Source organism: Eschscholzia californica, unplaced genomic scaffold, assembly GCF_041429995.1.
Source record: "Eschscholzia californica isolate CP2 unplaced genomic scaffold, dmEscCali1.0.p SCAF_3, whole genome shotgun sequence".
NCBI classification, from domain to species: domain Eukaryota; kingdom Viridiplantae; phylum Streptophyta; class Magnoliopsida; order Ranunculales; family Papaveraceae; genus Eschscholzia; species Eschscholzia californica.
In genome coordinates this window covers 37,401,015-37,417,525 of record NW_028238420.1, presented here as the reverse complement: position 1 = coordinate 37,417,525, position 16,511 = coordinate 37,401,015, and the positions used below count along the sequence as shown (strand labels likewise).

The 16,511-nt window shown below is 36.2% G+C and overlaps 2 protein-coding genes across 2 annotated transcripts; both read left to right on the top strand.

Annotated features, from left to right (window-relative positions):
* Positions 1–3,220: 3,220 nt before the first annotated feature.
* On the top strand, positions 3,221–8,716 carry EGY2 (ethylene-dependent gravitropism-deficient and yellow-green-like 2). The gene is made up of 13 exons (XM_086668856.1): positions 3,221–3,732; positions 3,830–3,911; positions 4,260–4,358; positions 4,459–4,551; positions 4,669–4,719; positions 4,861–4,965; positions 5,247–5,321; positions 5,409–5,514; positions 5,713–5,806; positions 6,587–6,740; positions 7,287–7,494; positions 7,644–7,804; positions 8,305–8,716. The coding sequence occupies exons 1-13, from the start codon at positions 3,578–3,580 to the stop codon at positions 8,551–8,553; spliced, it is 1,632 nt and encodes a 543-aa protein (XP_086524982.1). The 5' UTR covers positions 3,221–3,577; the 3' UTR covers positions 8,554–8,716.
* A 937-nt stretch (positions 8,717–9,653) lies between these two features.
* On the top strand, positions 9,654–15,535 carry ASA1 (anthranilate synthase alpha subunit 1). Its single transcript, XM_086668855.1, has 11 exons — positions 9,654–10,172; positions 10,262–10,446; positions 10,543–10,732; positions 11,550–11,701; positions 12,078–12,193; positions 12,309–12,555; positions 12,674–12,730; positions 13,032–13,184; positions 13,807–13,887; positions 14,156–14,242; positions 14,942–15,535. Exons 1-11 carry the CDS (start codon positions 9,998–10,000, stop codon positions 15,263–15,265), a joined length of 1,767 nt encoding a protein of 588 aa, XP_086524981.1. The 5' UTR covers positions 9,654–9,997; the 3' UTR covers positions 15,266–15,535.
* Positions 15,536–16,511: the final 976 nt, after the last annotated feature.

Below are 16,511 nucleotides of genomic sequence, written 5' to 3'. Positions count from 1 at the left end.
ACGTGCATTCTTGTCTCTTTTGTCACAGGTTATGCCCAAAGACGTCGTCGGTGCCCGCAAAAATATTATCAGGTGAAGGTCCGACTTCCGGTCAACGACCCGGTCCACTTGACTTCTTGACCCGTGAATTCTTGCCCTCACATTCTTCCCAAATTCTATATTTATTTACAATTCTCTTAGTCGGCATTTACTTCTTAATTCCCTTCTCTTTAATTGAGCTCCATTGATGAAAGTCCATGGAATTTATTTTACAAATAAAATAAATTCATTATGGACTTAATTGGGCATTTAGTCAAAGATATTATAACTTTCATCGGTCAATTCTTTCATTCAAGCTCGAGATAGATGTTGAAATTGTACATGTCGTTCTCCGCAGGAGTATGTTCTGGTTTTGCATAGAGATGACATACTTTTGTTGCCAAATATAAAAATATTTCATGAAGCTAAATGATCTTTATCAAAGAAAGTTGAAATGATCTTTGTGTGACTTAATCTGTATTAGCTACGTAAATACAGCGGAGTCACTTGCGAGGCACTATTGGAGTATCACATGAGAGCTTACACTGAAAACTTTTGTATATAAGACTTTAAATCGAGAGACTCTTCATGGCTGAAAGAGATGCATTTCCTAAGATCTTGATTTTAAAAAGGGAAATTTGGCCAAAACTCCCTAAAAAATTTGAGTTTTGGTTAAAAAGGATTTATCAACTTTTTATAGACTTCAACCCCCTATGGCATTTTTGTAAATAATCTAATATAAGGAAAGGACGAAACTGACCTTATTGCAAACGAGAGTGCAAACCAGTTTGCAAACGAGATTGCAAACCAGTTTGCAAAGCTTTGCAAGACAAATCAAATTGCAAAGTAGTGCAAACTAGTTTGCAATGCTCTGCAAACCAGATTGCAAAGTGTGTGCAAAATCATTGCAAGGCAAATCAGATTGCAAAGTAATGCAAACAGGATTGTAAAGCTCTGCAAACCAGATTGCAAAGCAGTGCAAACCAGTTTGCAAAGCTCTGTAAACCAGATTGCAAAGCAGTGCACACCAGTTTGCAAAGCTCTGTAAACCAGATCGCAAAGCAATGCAAACCAGTTTGCAAAGCTTCGCAAGTTAAGATTCTAAGGGCAATTTCGACATTAGAAATGGGAGTGCTTTTAGAATTATCCTTCAAGACTATTTCCAAACTATATATGGGGCCTAAAAGGACAAAAAGATAACTTGTCTTTTTGCAAAAAAAAAATATGAAATTGGGTCTCCAGCCCAATTTCCTTTAAAAAAAAGACCTTGTAAAATTCTTTGGCATATCTTACAGTTAAACGTGAGAATTAAGGATCTCATTCTCACGTCAAAAAGTCGGATCCTTTCGGAGACCATAAGGCATTTGATTCCGACTATGTTGAATACAAATAATTAGGCAATCAATATGGGACTACATACATTTGTCTATTTGTTGAAAAGGCTATGTAAGGAAGAGTATTAACGAAACACTCATAACTTATTTTCCCGTGCAATAAACTTTATAACAACTAATCAAATATCCAACTATGAATTAAGTTTGCAAACTTTGGTCACTGAAAAGTCATTCTGAGGATATTGGAACACCACTGATATTATATTGCGACAACAACTTTGCTAGCATACTAGCAACAATGCGAGTTGATTGTTTATTAGATCGCACATTAGAGCAAACTCCATTACAGTGGAGCACTGGAGATTACCACCAGAGGTGTTTCGTGAGAACACTGTTCTCATTAATGATTATATCATTACATGGTAGTGTCACATAGTGAGAGTTTGTACATATATGGTCTAATATTATTTACAAGTTGCTCCATTTTGAGTATATAGATATTTGCACAAATAAAGTATTTTGTTACTTGATACTTTGTCCAATTATGTTAAAGGTTAATCTCAATACAGTTTAAATGAATCAAGTTAGAAATAGCCATGATGAGATTACATCCGATTTTCATGCTACACATTCATGATTGATCTATGTCATTTGGTTGAATTGATATGAGTGATTATTGATGAATCTAGTTACATTTAAGCCTTAGAGCATCTCCAATGCAACACTCAACAAAAACTCAATTAATCCAATGTGTCAAGTACGAAATGAGATTCTCTTTCATAGTTGGCATTATTGAGATCCTCAATTCAAAATACTTCTCCAATGCAACACTAAAAAAAAACTCAACATTTACTTTAGATTTGCTTTTGTTTCTTATTTTAATATATAAAATGATGATGTGGACCAATTGAGAGAGATACAACAATAAATGTTGAGATACTCAAAAGAAAACTCAAGTAATCCTATGTGTCCAATTGAGTTTTTCAAGTTGAGTGTTGCATTGGAGATGCTCTTATATACGGTAGTAATTTTTGAGCTCATAAAAAAATGCACATTTTAGGATAATATAGGTGGGTTCAGCGGAAGATTGTTGCAAAAGTCTAACACATGTGAAGTTATATTTATGAATATCTTATAGTCAACGTGTCTAATACAGTAACTTTTAGCCCAAATGTATCAACTTTTTATAGTCTAAATGTGTAGAGATCATTTACTGACTTCTAATTTGACAAGGGACAAAATAAAAACAAAAAATAGTTCATAGTCTCTATTAGAGCTTCTTCGCAACCTATCTAATTTTTTGTTTGAGTGTGACATTCCTTCGTCACAAAAAATATTGCAAAGAAAAGAAAAACTCAAAAACCAAATTAAAAGTCATGTAATCATAATCAAGTCAATTACAAAGGCTATGGATCAAAATGTATATTTTTGTTTTCTTTAATCTCTTTGAATCAAACAGAAATTATGTCTATATGTTTATGTTTTAGCTATTGAGTATGATCATACTCATATTGAAAACACACTTAGGTTATGGTTATTATGGTAGTATGAGTAAATTACATTGGGAAGAACAAAAAACAAATCATTGTTTCAAAGACAATCTCGTCATTTGGTATTTTTTATCCTATTATTGTACTTCATCATTTTTTTTTATACCAGTCGGGTGGTAATGACACACTTTGAAGGTTGCTGGTTACTCGTTCGGCCTATACACTCGACATAATTGTTATTCGCGTCGGGTGTCTATTAACACCCATTACATACTCGGGGCCTATTTCAGGTGGCACCCAACGTCCCCTTTACTTGCCCCCCTTTTTACTTTGTCGTATTTTTTGTTCACCTTATTCTTCGTCTCCTCTTACCCGTGAGAACAAAACTTTGACCGGGAGCTTTTAGCCCCTCTCTTCATGCTAATGAAACGTGTATTAATAGAATTTATGGACTATTGTACTGATTTGCGGTGAGTGACACAGTAACATTTAGGCGGGGATTTTAGCTTCTAGCAACGAACAAAAGTGAAGATAAAATTTCCTCTTTTATCGTCCGGTCATAAGGATAAGATTTTGAACCTCTAAAAATCTGATTTGGTTCCTCTAAAACCCTAATCCACTACGAAACTCGTCTGTCTAAAAACCTAATCATAGAAGATTAAATTTCATGGTTTAACGAATCGCCATGAAATCCAGTTCGTTAGGATACTAAAGCTCGTATAACACACATCAGAAATGAAGTTTCCGGCGATTTTGGGGGAAAAGTTTTCTCCACTTCTTCAGTGTAATTCTTGTTATAATATTCGTTTACATCCTTTTACTACTTCTTCAATTGTTGTGAGGCGAAAATGCTTTCCAAGGAGTAATTTGCAGGAAAATCAAGTTACAAGGTTTGTTTTATTGTTGATTTGTAAGTTTTGTTTTCTTATTTTAGGTTAATTTGAGTTAGGATTTGATTGAATGTTTCTTTTGATTTGATATTTTTAGGTTGGTTTTTGAAGGAAAGCAAAGAATTGTTGTTTGCCGAGTGACAGAAACGGAGGCTGAATCTGAAAGCAATAACGATGAGGTTAATTCTTAGTCATTTATTGATGTAGTATCAATTTTACATGTTTTTGAGCTAGTACTAGAGAAATTGGGTCGAATGTATTCGATTTGATAACATTTTTGTAGCTGTTATTTGACTAAACATGAAACATTAAGGAAATGCTAGAAATCATCAGAGAAAAGGACTAAAGTTTTCTGTTCTCTTGATAAGCGGTTATTCAATTGGTGAATGTATATATCAGTACATTTTTTTCGGTGTTTAATGTGCTAAACAAATTCGGTTTTATGATCCCATGCCTTCCAAAGGGTCCAGAGATTAGTGGCGTCAATTTAATGTTGAGGAAATAATGTTGCTTTTATCTTTATCCAGGAAAAGAAGATAGTTGAAGATGGAAATGTAACAGCGTCCCCCGATTCTATCATGCAGTCTAATGAACAGCTCAATTCTCAGCCTGCCGACATTGATCAAGTAAACTTCGGAGTATATATATATCGATCTTCAACTGCATTCTGGTAGAAGACTAAGTTTGTTCTTTTATGGATTTTGCATGGACTTCATTCATGACTAGAACAAAGATGACTCGGTTGCAATTAACATGCTTGATTCGAAAAATTCTGCTGAGAGCAGTAACGGCGGGATTAAGCCTGAAGGTGGCATACAGGTAATGTCTTGCATAGTTAAACGATAGACCCTTTCACAGAATACTTTCATTTTAGTGGAGACCGTATTATCCATGATTTTCCCGATCCTTATAGTACTAATGTTATTCTTGACACAGGAGAGCGAGAATTTAGAGGTTACGAGTGGATCTCCTCTACCAGGTCTGAAGGTGACTAACATTTGAACTTTATGTTGATATATTTGGAACTTGCAGGATTATTCTTTTTCTCATGTCTTTATAAAAAGTGCACTTCTGTTTCCGTACTGAACTTTGTAATTTGTTTTCTCTCATATTCTGAAACAATCACAGCAACTGGGTGAACCCATCCGAATCCCAAAGGAAACAATTGACATTCTAAAGGACCAAGTATTTGGTTTTGATACTTTCTTCGTAACAAGTCAGGAACCATATGAGGTAACTACATAGCAAGAATTTGTTTATTTATTTCCTCTTTATATTGTAAGACTAGCACTATGACTAAAAAATAGAAAGTAGGAGTTAAAATTAGAAGTTTGTCAGGGACCAGAAATACTACAAGGCCCTATTTTGTTAAACCAACTTCTCGGTAATGCAATGTAGAAGAACGTAGGAAGTTTGTTACTGGTTTTTTTCAGAAACTGTTTATTTAACTAATTGTTTCAATGTCTTATGTTATCATCTTTATGGATGTTCTTTTGACTATGTTTCTTGACCAGGGTGGTTTGTTGTTCAAAGGCAACCTGCGTGGTAAGGCGGCTAAAAGTTTTGAAAAGATAAAAAGGAGGTTGGAGGCAAGTCTGAGTTCCCAATTTGAGTCCTCTAGTAGACTCATTGTTTCGCTTATCTATTATTTGTTAATTTATATGTTGTATTTGCAGGATAAGTTTGGTGATCAATATAAGCTTTTTCTTCTTATCAATCCAGAGGATGAGAAGCCGGTCGCAGTTGTGGTTCCTAAGATGACCCTGCAACCAGAGAACACTGGTAATCGGTTTTCAATTTCCTCATATCTATCCAGATTGGCCTTTTAATGCATTACCTTCTCATGGGTTTAATTGTTGCTAAACAGAGAAAAAGTGAACTATTTAATCGGGTAAAATGAGGATAATATGTATAGTTTATTACTTGACAAGCTTATTGGTTTAGTGCCATGGTTATAACTTGTTTACTTTCTGTTTATAGCTGTTCCAGAATGGTTTGCAGCTGGTTCTTTTGGTCTCGTTACTGTTTTCACATTACTACTCCGAAATGTCCCCGAGCTTCAGTCGAACTTGCTGTATGAAAACTTCTCTGTCATCCTTTTTGTTTCACTTAAGAAAATATTAATTTTGGTTGAAAAGTGATTGTCATTCGTTTTCTTTTCACTCGAGAAAATAGTGCATCGTCGCCCAAACGGAAATAGTCTAATGGCCGATTGTTTGTGAGGATACCCTGATAAATGTGTAGGTTATCCGTTATCTTCATTGTAGAGAACATCAATACTGAAACCAGCCCTTAGATCGTTACCATTTGGCTTAGGAAGCAGCATACCTTATTAGTTATTACGCTATTATCCAAAGTTAAGATTGCAAGTTTATAGTCTCTGTCCACTTCAACTTCTGTTTCTTTGGAAGTTTGATACAATAATTCTGCACCGCTTGCTATTATGCTACGTCACCACTTGTTTCTTACATAATTCATTTTTTACTTTATCTACTATACCATCTAGATTCTAAACTAAAGTCTTTCATTTCTGGAGAAGAGAAAGTAATCGTAGACTCCTTGCTGTTCTTTCGGGAACAAGAAAATAAGTTAGCTGATCTTAACATGGGTGTGACTCTTGAGAGTTATTGTCTTATGTATGTTAACTTATATTCCTACGAATTGACAGAGTTTGTTATTTAACTCCAATTTTATTTCTAGTTTTTGTCCACTTACCTTCTCGTTGACTTTAATGTCGTTATTATAGATCTCTGTTTTTTATTATCAAATTATGCCTTCACTTTTTCCGTTAACTTCATCAAAATGATTGTAGAAGTCAAGTAAAACATTTTAACACAAATATTTGATGTCTCAGCTCGACCTTTGACAATGTTGGCTTATTGAAGGGTGGACTCTCAGGAGCCCTTGTGACTGCATGCATATTGGGGGTGCATGAACTTGGACACATATTGATAGCAAGAAGCACTGGAATTAAACTTGGGGTGCCATACTTCATTCCTAGTTGGCAGGTGAGACTACTGCAGTATAAAGGATATCCTCATTCTTCTAGTTCTTACTGTCATCTGCTTCGCCAATTAAACCTCCCATTACCATCTATTTCGGCAATCACCAATAATAGATCTAAATCAGTATATTAATAGGTTTCTTGCTCAGTTTATTCAGTAGGTACATAGGTTTTTCCTCGTGAACTTTCATTTGAACCCATCTTTTTATACTTAGCCGAGTTTCAGTCTGAGTTTTCATCAACTCTCTCGTACACACACACATGATTTTTCTTAGTGCAAATACAATAAACTCTACTCTAATAATTCGTGTTAGTTTTGTATACAACAACTAAATTGTTGGTTCAGCATGGGTCTGCTAGGGTGGATCGGGTGATCCCAACTACGTAGGGTACCTGACATTATCCCAAATACTGTGTTTGTCTTTATTCTCTTGTCCTGATGCCCTGGCAGTTCGGAAATGCAAAGAAAATTTCTGAAACATTGCTTGTTTTCCCCCTGTTTGTGCTACTAAATCCATGGAAATTGTCTGATGAGATATTTTGGTGACAGATAGGTTCATTTGGCGCCATTACAAGAATCATAAATATTGTTCCCAACCGTGAGGACCTTCTAAAACTTGCAGCTGCTGGACCGATTGCTGGATTTGGTTTGGGTCTTGTTCTTCTTCTCCTAGGGTTCATCTTACCACCTAGTGACGGCATCGGTGTTGTAGTTGACGCATCAGTCTTCCATGAATCCTTGCTTGCAGGTGGTATTGGTAAGCACTTATTCCTACTCTTTTTTCTTATAAAATTATTTTACTGGTACTTCAGTACTTGTTCTAACTCTGGCTTACATCAGATCTTTTCGGTATGTTCGAGAACCAAGACCTAACAAAAGATTGACAATGATCTTTTGATTTTACAGCGAAGCTTCTTCTTGGGGATGTCCTGAAGGAAGGAACTCCCATTTCTGTCAATCCACTAGTAATATGGGCATGGGCTGGACTTCTTATTAACGCAATCAACAGTATTCCTGCTGGGGAGCTTGACGGAGGCCGTATCTCTTTCGCGCTGTGGGGAAGAAAGGTATGGTAAAAAACTTAAACAACAAATAGTTAATCCTAGTTGAGCTCACAATATCAACTATAATCTACGAAGAAAAATTCTATAGACATCCCTGAGTGCTTTTGACTTTGAAGCATCGGCACTATGATTTGTTGATTTAACGGAGTCTGAGCTCCGTCCCTCAAAGTGGGTGATCACTTCGCTTGGAGCCCACATGGGTCCGAGTAGAAGGAACTCGGGATGGGAGATTCCCATCTATGAATTACGTAAAGGATGCATGGTGACTGAGTGAAAATTATATGCTCATTTGATTTAGCCAATCTAGCTAAAAACGATGGAAACAAGAGAACTCCAAATATCTACGAACTGCAATTGTCTAACAATTCTGACCCGACTAACCATTGAATTAGTAGTATCAGACTCTTTCACCATGAGTATGCAAGTTTGGGTCCCAGATAACTTAGATTTGTTACTATATCTTATTCATTTATATCAAGGCATCTATATTTTCCTATTTACAGACTTCGTCTCGCCTCACTGCTGCATCCATCGCTCTGCTAGGGTTATCCTCGTTACTTAACGATGTTGCATTCTATTGGGTCGTTTTAATATTCTTCCTGCAAAGAGGGCCGATAGCTCCACTGTCTGAAGAGATCACTGAACCTGACAACAAGTATGTCGCTCTTGGTGTTACAGTTTTGCTCTTGGGGTTACTAGTATGTCTACCTTATCCCTTTCCCTTCACAAATGAAGTCATGCAGAATTTCTGATGTATATGTATATTGCATAGCGGATTTTTCGTTGAAGATGTCCCTTGGGGATAATAAATAAACTGAGACATACATTACAAATCAATAACGTGAAGTAAACCTTTATAGAATGCCAGATTCAATGAGGACTCTTATAGTATAATAAAGTTGATCACCGTTTTTATGTGTTCGGAGTTATTTATTGGTGAAATATTTACTCGTGTCTCGTCTGATCAAATTTCTCATTTGGGGCTTCAGCATACGATTTGACAAAACCAGTTAACAGGTTAGTACAAGTGTACAACACATGTCGTGCCAATAACTGATTTTCTCACATCGCTGAAACAACAGGTATCGGGGCTTACAAAAATCCTCAAACCCGTAGGTAAATGTCAAAGTGGTTCGATAGATTTGGGTTCTTATATATTCACTCATGTGGTACGTCATCGTAGGATTCATCTAAGATCTTGCCTCCTAACCTGCCCTTGCCATGACAAATATTTCATTGGCATGTCTCACACAGCTGTTTTACATGTGTTTTTCTCTGATGATCTTGAAATAAGTTTTTTGTATCCAATGTTTATGTTTTCAACTTTCAAAACAAAGCTGAATTTTAAAAGAAGATTTGTTTTAAGATCTGAACTAGGTTTACGCCGCGTCCGGCAGATTCTTTTTTGCTAACGCCGTAACATTCGAGAATACTTTTCTGCAAATTATCAACTTCAATTATGTTAGTAATCTTCATACAATAGATTAAAAAATTATTCCAAAATTAATCGAGCGAGTTGGAGAGAAAAGGAGAGAGAGATAGATAAACAAAACCATATTTAGTGGAGAAAAATATGTGTGCGGGCGAGTGGAAGTGGTTTATGTGGTTTGGGATATTGACATATTGTAACCGATTTTCTCCCCACTAATACCCTTTTGTTTCATTCGAATTATAAAAAAGAAGATTTTATATCGGCTGTCGGATGTGATATCTATCAAACTCCCAACAAAAATAAACGACCAGACTTATATCTCACATAACCGACTTATATCTCATATAAACGACTGACATGTTTTAATATATAGGATTGATCAGATATATAAACACATGCAAGTACTCAAGCTATAAAAATAAATTACACATTAATTATTTCAGATTACCACACCGAGGAGTGACTTGGTCGTTCAAAAAATGAATGAACAATGCTCAACTTACACAAATTCTTGCGTGACTGCGGTCTTGTAGTTCAAAAAATGAATGAACAATGCTCAACTTAGACAAATTCTTGTGTGACTGCGCTCTTGTAGTTGACCACGAAAACAGTCAAAATCACAAAAAATGGCACTGTCTTCAGAAGCAGCAGATGACGAATAACCCGAATTGAACCAAACAGTACCAGAAACTCCCTTTCCGGCTCATCCCTTCTCTCTCCAAACCCTCTCTCTGAAATTCTCTCTTTCCTATGCCCTGAAGAAGATGGAAACCCTAGCCGTTTCACCCCGTTTAGCTTCATCAGGTCTCCGTTTATCCTCAACATTTCCAGCTAACTCCGTTCAAACCAGAACCACAACTTCTCTCGGTTTCTTTACCGCCCCCCGCCCATTTATCCTCCCTAGTTTGAAATGCTCTGCTCTGTCTTCTCCCTTTTCAGGTCTCTCTCTCTCTGTACTTTCTCTCTCTAAAACGTAAATGTTTCTCATTTCTCACCTTTTTTTTTGTTTCCATTTTTTCATTTTCTAGTTACCGACGAATCGAAATTTGCCGAAGCTTCGAAAAATGGTAACTTAGTTCCACTCTATCGATGCATATTTTCCGATCAGTTGACTCCGGTGCTTGCTTACCGGTGTCTGGTTAAAGAAGATGATCGTGATGCTCCAAGTTTTCTATTCGAATCAGTCGAACAGGGTTCAGGCAATTCTAATGTTGTAAGCCTAGTTTTCTCATAAATTCCCATCTTTTCTTAGGTTGTTCCTCTGAAAATTTTGTTTGGTAACTAGGGTTTAAGTTTAATTTTTGTTTAGGGGCGATATAGTGTGGTTGGAGCTCAACCTACATTGGAAATTGTTGCCAAGGAAAACTCTGTTACAATTATGGATCATGTAGAAAGGCGTAAGACTGAAGAAGTTGTTGAGGATCCAATGGTTATTCCTCGTAGAATCATGGAGGGATGGAATCCCCAACTTATTGATGAGCTTCCTGATGCATTTTGTGGTAAGTCTGCCTATTATGATTAATTTGTTGAAAGTCTCTATAAATAGGGTTCTTATGTTGAAATTGAAAGGAGTAAAAAATGTTCAATTTTTAACTTGTTTGAGCAATATGAAGTATGGAATTTTTGTCTGGGAGCATATATCGTTCATCATCGCAACCGTGATTCATCCTTGCCAACAAATTATTTTAGGACCAATATGAACAGTTTGGTGTTAAGTTGACTCTTATATCGAGTTTTGAATGAGTTTCACCAAGTTTAACGTGCCCATCCTGTAATGTGCTGTAATGTGCCTCAAAGTCAAAGGGTAGTTTGATGACTTTGATCTTGTTTCTTTGTAAGATAGTTTGGTTGTTCTTAATATGAATTGGTAAACTTGTTAGTGATAGCTAGCTAGGGAGTCTGAATTAGTTAGCTACGAGAAGTCATTTGAATTTGCCTTCCAGTATAGCGAGGTAGAAGTTGTTGCTGAAATCTGAAAGTGTTGGTATTTTGGGAATAGTCAATGGGTTTTATACGTTCCTCTTGCTTCTTGAACTCTACATCCGGAGATATTAGAAAATTTTTGTTAGTATATCTGTCGATTGTTTTGGAGCCCAGACCCCTTACAAGGTTATTCATTTATGGCGTGAAACAATCATTCACATTTGCTCCCCACCCAGATGCCCCCGACATCGATGCTTCATGCGTCTAATGTACTTTTACATTCACCAAAAGGATTGCACATGTAATTTTTGTCCCTAAAATCTGAAAATCAATGAAAGTGACACTGATAAAAAGCCCCTAAAAAATTAGCTTGTAATTTAATTTCATGAACAGGTGGATGGGTGGGCTTTTTCTCATACGATACTGTGCGCTATGTGGAGACTAAAAAACTGCCATTTTCTAGTGCACCCGTGGATGACAGGAACCTCCCAGATGTTCATCTTGGTCTTTATGACGATGTTATAGTTTTTGATCATGTGGAAAAGGTAAACTATTTTGATTCAAACCACCTTGGGAACCTTTAACAAGGCTGAGTTCAAGTTTAGCTGTGTTTCTGTAATGCTACTATCTGGGATGTATGTTATTAATGAGACAATGTGGTTCTTTGTAATGATTACTGCGCTTTAATAGCTAGAAACTTCTGTTAAAATATGCATGTCAGAAATGCAGTAAATGCCCCTAAAGGTGTTCTTAGAGGCCTCAGCGAGTGAGATGTCAACATCTGATATTTCCTTGGCATGAAATCCTGCAAATGTGCCTGTTTGATGTGTCATTGTTTTAAATGTGGATTTCATTTTGAAGAGGGAGGAGGTTTTTGATTTATCTGATTCAGGGCTTGTTGGGTGTTCCGATTGCCCTTAGAAAGCATACGTGATTCATTGGGTGCGCTTAGATCGGTTCTCTTCAGTTGAGGAGGCGTACAGTGATGGAATCAGTAGATTGGAACTACTACTGTCTAGAATACAGACTACTGACCGGTAAGTGAATTGTTTTATACTCATTAGTCCATTACATATTTTATCATCCAATTTCCAGTTTTTATATTCTTTTTCTTTGAGTAATAGCAACCAATGAATTTGATCCCGTCATTAGCCCAAGGCTGTCCCCAGGTTCTGTTAAATTAGAGACTCGGCAATTTGGTTCATCACTAAAGATGTCAAGCATGACAAGTGCAGCATATAAGAAGGCTGTACTACAAGCAAAAGAACATATCCTAGCAGGAGACATCTTCCAAATCGTATTAAGTCAACGTTTTGAGCGTCGAACATTTGCCGACCCATTTGAAATATATAGAGCATTAAGAGTTGTGAATCCAAGTCCGTACATGACTTATTTACAAGTGAGTTTACAACGTGGTGAAGCGTTTTCAGAAATTTTATTTACTTGTACCTTGGCTTCTGTGAGATTTTAGTTCCGGTTGCAACTGCTAAGCTGAATTGAATGTTTCTCCAAATCAGGCTAGAGGATGCATTCTGGTTGCTTCAAGCCCCGAAATACTTACTCGAGTAAAGAAGGTAAAACTACCGATGTAACTAACATGTTGAGATGATTGTTGATTTGCACCTTGGTTGGCTTAAATTTGAGAGCTATATATCATCTAGTTAAACTATTTATGAGTTTATATGAGGGATTAGTTGTCTTATTGAAATCAAATGACACATGTACTAATATTTTTTAGGATTTGATTTACGATACAATATTACAATGAAGGACACATTGAAGATGCTTTACGATATTTCAACGTCTTCATGCACTTTCATTAGAAATGGTTTCATTGTTTATTAGATGACTCAAGCAGTCCTGGTTCATTTACAGGGAAAGGTTGTCAACCGGCCACTTGCTGGCACTATTAGAAGAGGAGAAACAGAGAAGGAAGATGAGATGTTGGAAAGGCTGTTACTAAATGATGAAAAACAATGTGCGGAGCACATTATGCTTGTTGATTTGGGACGAAATGACGTAGGAAAGGTCTCTCTCTCTCTCTCTCTCTCTCTCTCTCTCTCTCTCTCTCTCTTCCATGAGTTTTTCCATTTGTTATAATGGAATAGTTGCTTCTCATAATGCGAGTGAATGAAGCATACTGATGATGCAAAACAGTCCAATCTTTTCATTTCTCCATGCTATGTTGGTATGTATTGAATATGTGAATATTGCTATTGTTGTTTGGCGGATTTGGATCTATATGCTTATAATTGTCAAACTTCCTAATTTTCTCCTGGTATTCCGGTATAAAACGGGTTATTTTTTTTCTCATGAGTATATCATTTCTAAGGTCATTGTTGTGAACCATTTCACTATACATTCTCAGAATGGAAACTGTTATGCGCCAAGAGTTTTTCTGACACTACTATTGAGTTCGTTAATCGTTACTATGAGATATAATGCTACTCGCATGTCAACAATTCATGTGTGATTCTATGGTAAATTGACCACTTATTTGTATTTGATGATAAATTGTCTGTATCTTGATTTCTCATAACTGGAACACATCCCTTGGCTTGTCATAATTGGGATACTTAATATCTTGTTGATTTGATATTCCACAATTGGGAGCCCATATATAATAAGAAGTCACAAACTGTTGCTGCAGGTCTCAAAGTCTGGTTCTGTCAAGGTGGAGAAGCTTATGAATGTTGAACGATACTCCCATGTAATGCACATCAGCTCCACGGTATGAAATCTTTCTGCAAATTTCAATTGTCTAAATTTTAACTTAAAGTTGTAAACAATATTTGTACATCCAGCATCAGACAACTAAAAGTGTTGATTCAGATAATTACCTTTTGACATTTTCTTGTCTTGTCTATTAAATTACTAATGGGGTATATATAAATTTCTTTTTAGTCCCTTATTGAGATAATTACGTCATAGCTATTTACTTTGGATTACCTTAATATTGGTTCCTGTCTGTATTGACAAAGACGTGATACTTATTGTAGGTTACAGGGGAGTTAGATGATGATCTAACTTGTTGGGACGTTTTGCGTTCTGCATTGCCTGTTGGAACAGTTAGTGGCGCACCTAAGGTTCTTTCCTTCAATTATGTGTTCATGGTTTTCCTTTCCAAAAGATTAGAAAACTTCAACAAATTGATCACCTTGTTTGATTTTCTCTTTTTGCTCATCTAATAATCAATGCTATGGAAGAGAAATTACGCTGATAAGGGAAGATACTTATTGTTTATATATGTCAGTTTTGACCATAACACGGGTTGAAGTAAAAACTCTTTCAGAATGGGTGAATGACAATTGAATTAACAAAACATTTGCTGTAAAGTGGCCGAAGGCCGATGTTACTAGGCTATAGCTGATGCTGATCCCTTTCATTTCCAAGTTAATTCATTTTGAAAATGTCAATCTATTTCACAGTATGGAGAGATTGGTTGAGGTAAGCAGTGAGGTTTAGGTTGTGCTGGTTGTCTATCATATAGTTTTACTTTTAAATAACTGACTAAAGATAAATTTGGTAGATTGCATTAAATGGGTGGAATCCAAGGCATTGACAAGTATTTAGTTTTTGTTACTTGTTCACCGATCCATTACTTTCAACAGGGTTTTGTACACACAGTAAATGCTATTGAAATTGAAATCTTATGCATCCATCTTCTTCTTATAACATGAAGTACCCACTGTTCCTTGATTTTGCAACAAATGTTGGATATTCATGCATCTACATGATTTTCTTGAGATTTTCCTGTGACCATCACTAACTCTGATGCCAACCAGGTGAAAGCCATGGAGTTGATTGATGAACTTGAAGTGACGAGAAGAGGACCATATAGCGGTGGATTTGGGTACATTTCCTTTACTGGAGATATGGACATTGCCCTTGCTCTAAGAACAATTATATTCCCAACTGGAAACCGTTATGACACAATGTATTCGTACAAGGATGCAAGCAATCGACAAGAATGGGTATCACATCTCCAAGCAGGGGCAGGGATTGTAGCAGACAGTGATCCCGATGATGAACAAAGAGAATGTGAGAATAAAGCTGCTGGTCTTGCCCGTGCTATTGATCTTGCAGAATCTGCATTTGTTGAGAAATAACTGCCTTCCTTTCATCTCTTCGGTTAGTTCTTCCCTCTTTTGAAACCGCATAGGTAAGTTCATCACTTCCGCCATTTAAAGTTGCTTGGAGTTACTTGAAAAAGATAAATGAAAATCAATTTTCGGAGTTAAGAGTTAATACCTACTGTTGCTGAATCCAACTCTTGGTTTTTATTATACGATGATATAGCTGAATAATGTTATACATTTGATAGATTAACCTTGACATTGCTTTTGTTGTTATCAATAATATTAGGTCGAAGACTCAAATTTCTTGTTATCATCAATATTGTCGGAATGACGTGGCACTTCTTTTGAATATTTGATCAAATCTGACATGTTAAAAAGTTAATGGCCCAGATTCAATTCTCTCTCTCTCGTTCTTTCTTCCCTATACAGATCTGCGCAGGCTCCATGTAATTCTTACATACGATATGAGAACTCGTGTAAATCTCTGATCTCTGCAAATGTGTAGTTGAAACATCAAAAAACTCAAAAAAGAATTTTGTTGTATAATTGCTGTAACACAGTTGTATGAATAGGTTTTTGTTCAAATTCAGAATATCGTAATCAGAATTTTTTAAGATGTGAAGAATACAGAATAGCCTAAGAAGCAGATGAAAATAACCTTAAAATCAACAACCCAGACACTAAATACATAGTCAAGCAAAATTGTAGAGCACCATAATTTATTTTATTTTTTGAGAAATTGACTAATGTCTATGTTAGTTGTTACAAGGTATTGATACATCATGAAGATGTGATAAACACGATAACCGCCTAAGTTAAACAAATAATGAAAGAGATCATGATAAATACGATAATTGCCTAAGTTAAACCAATAATGAAAGAGGTCTACAGTTGAACGACATGAAAGAGGCTTAAAGTCCAACAACACGAAGGTGTCTAAAGTCTGACAAACTTATTACATAATTTTTACCTTTAATCATCGAAGTTCAATAACTATGGATTCCACCTTTTACGAGAATCGAAAGTGAGACTTCCAGGGTTTTGGAGTTTATGTCAACACTATCAACTACTTTGACAACCAAGTGTTGGCATCATTGTCATAAATTGGGGTTTTGGCATTACTGTTCATGCCGATGGTGCACAAAGGTGCATCTCTCTTGGGTGGCCCATGAGGCATTTTCCTCCTTTTAGATAATGCAAATTCGACTAGGGACTCTCCAATACCTGAAAAATTTGAAAGACTTGCGGGCGTTGACGAATTTTTAATAGTAGCATT

What these genes read in the sequence shown, in the direction of transcription:
- EGY2 (XM_086668856.1), top strand. Translation starts at nt 3,578, where the DNA reads ATGAAGTTTCCGGCGATTTTGGGGGAAAAGTTTTCTCCACTTCTTCAG. An exon ending in AGCCTGCCGACATTGATCAA is followed by an intron (nt 4,359 to 4,458) that starts GTAAACTTCGGA and finishes ATTCATGACTAG; the next exon opens with AACAAAGATGACTCGGTTGC. An exon ending in CCTGCAACCAGAGAACACTG is followed by an intron (nt 5,515 to 5,712) that starts GTAATCGGTTTT and finishes TTCTGTTTATAG; the next exon opens with CTGTTCCAGAATGGTTTGCA.
- ASA1 (XM_086668855.1), top strand. Translation starts at nt 9,998, where the DNA reads ATGGAAACCCTAGCCGTTTCACCCCGTTTAGCTTCATCAGGTCTCCGT. An exon ending in GCTTCCTGATGCATTTTGTG is followed by an intron (nt 10,733 to 11,549) that starts GTAAGTCTGCCT and finishes TTTCATGAACAG; the next exon opens with GTGGATGGGTGGGCTTTTTC. An exon ending in GACGAAATGACGTAGGAAAG is followed by an intron (nt 13,185 to 13,806) that starts GTCTCTCTCTCT and finishes CTGTTGCTGCAG; the next exon opens with GTCTCAAAGTCTGGTTCTGT.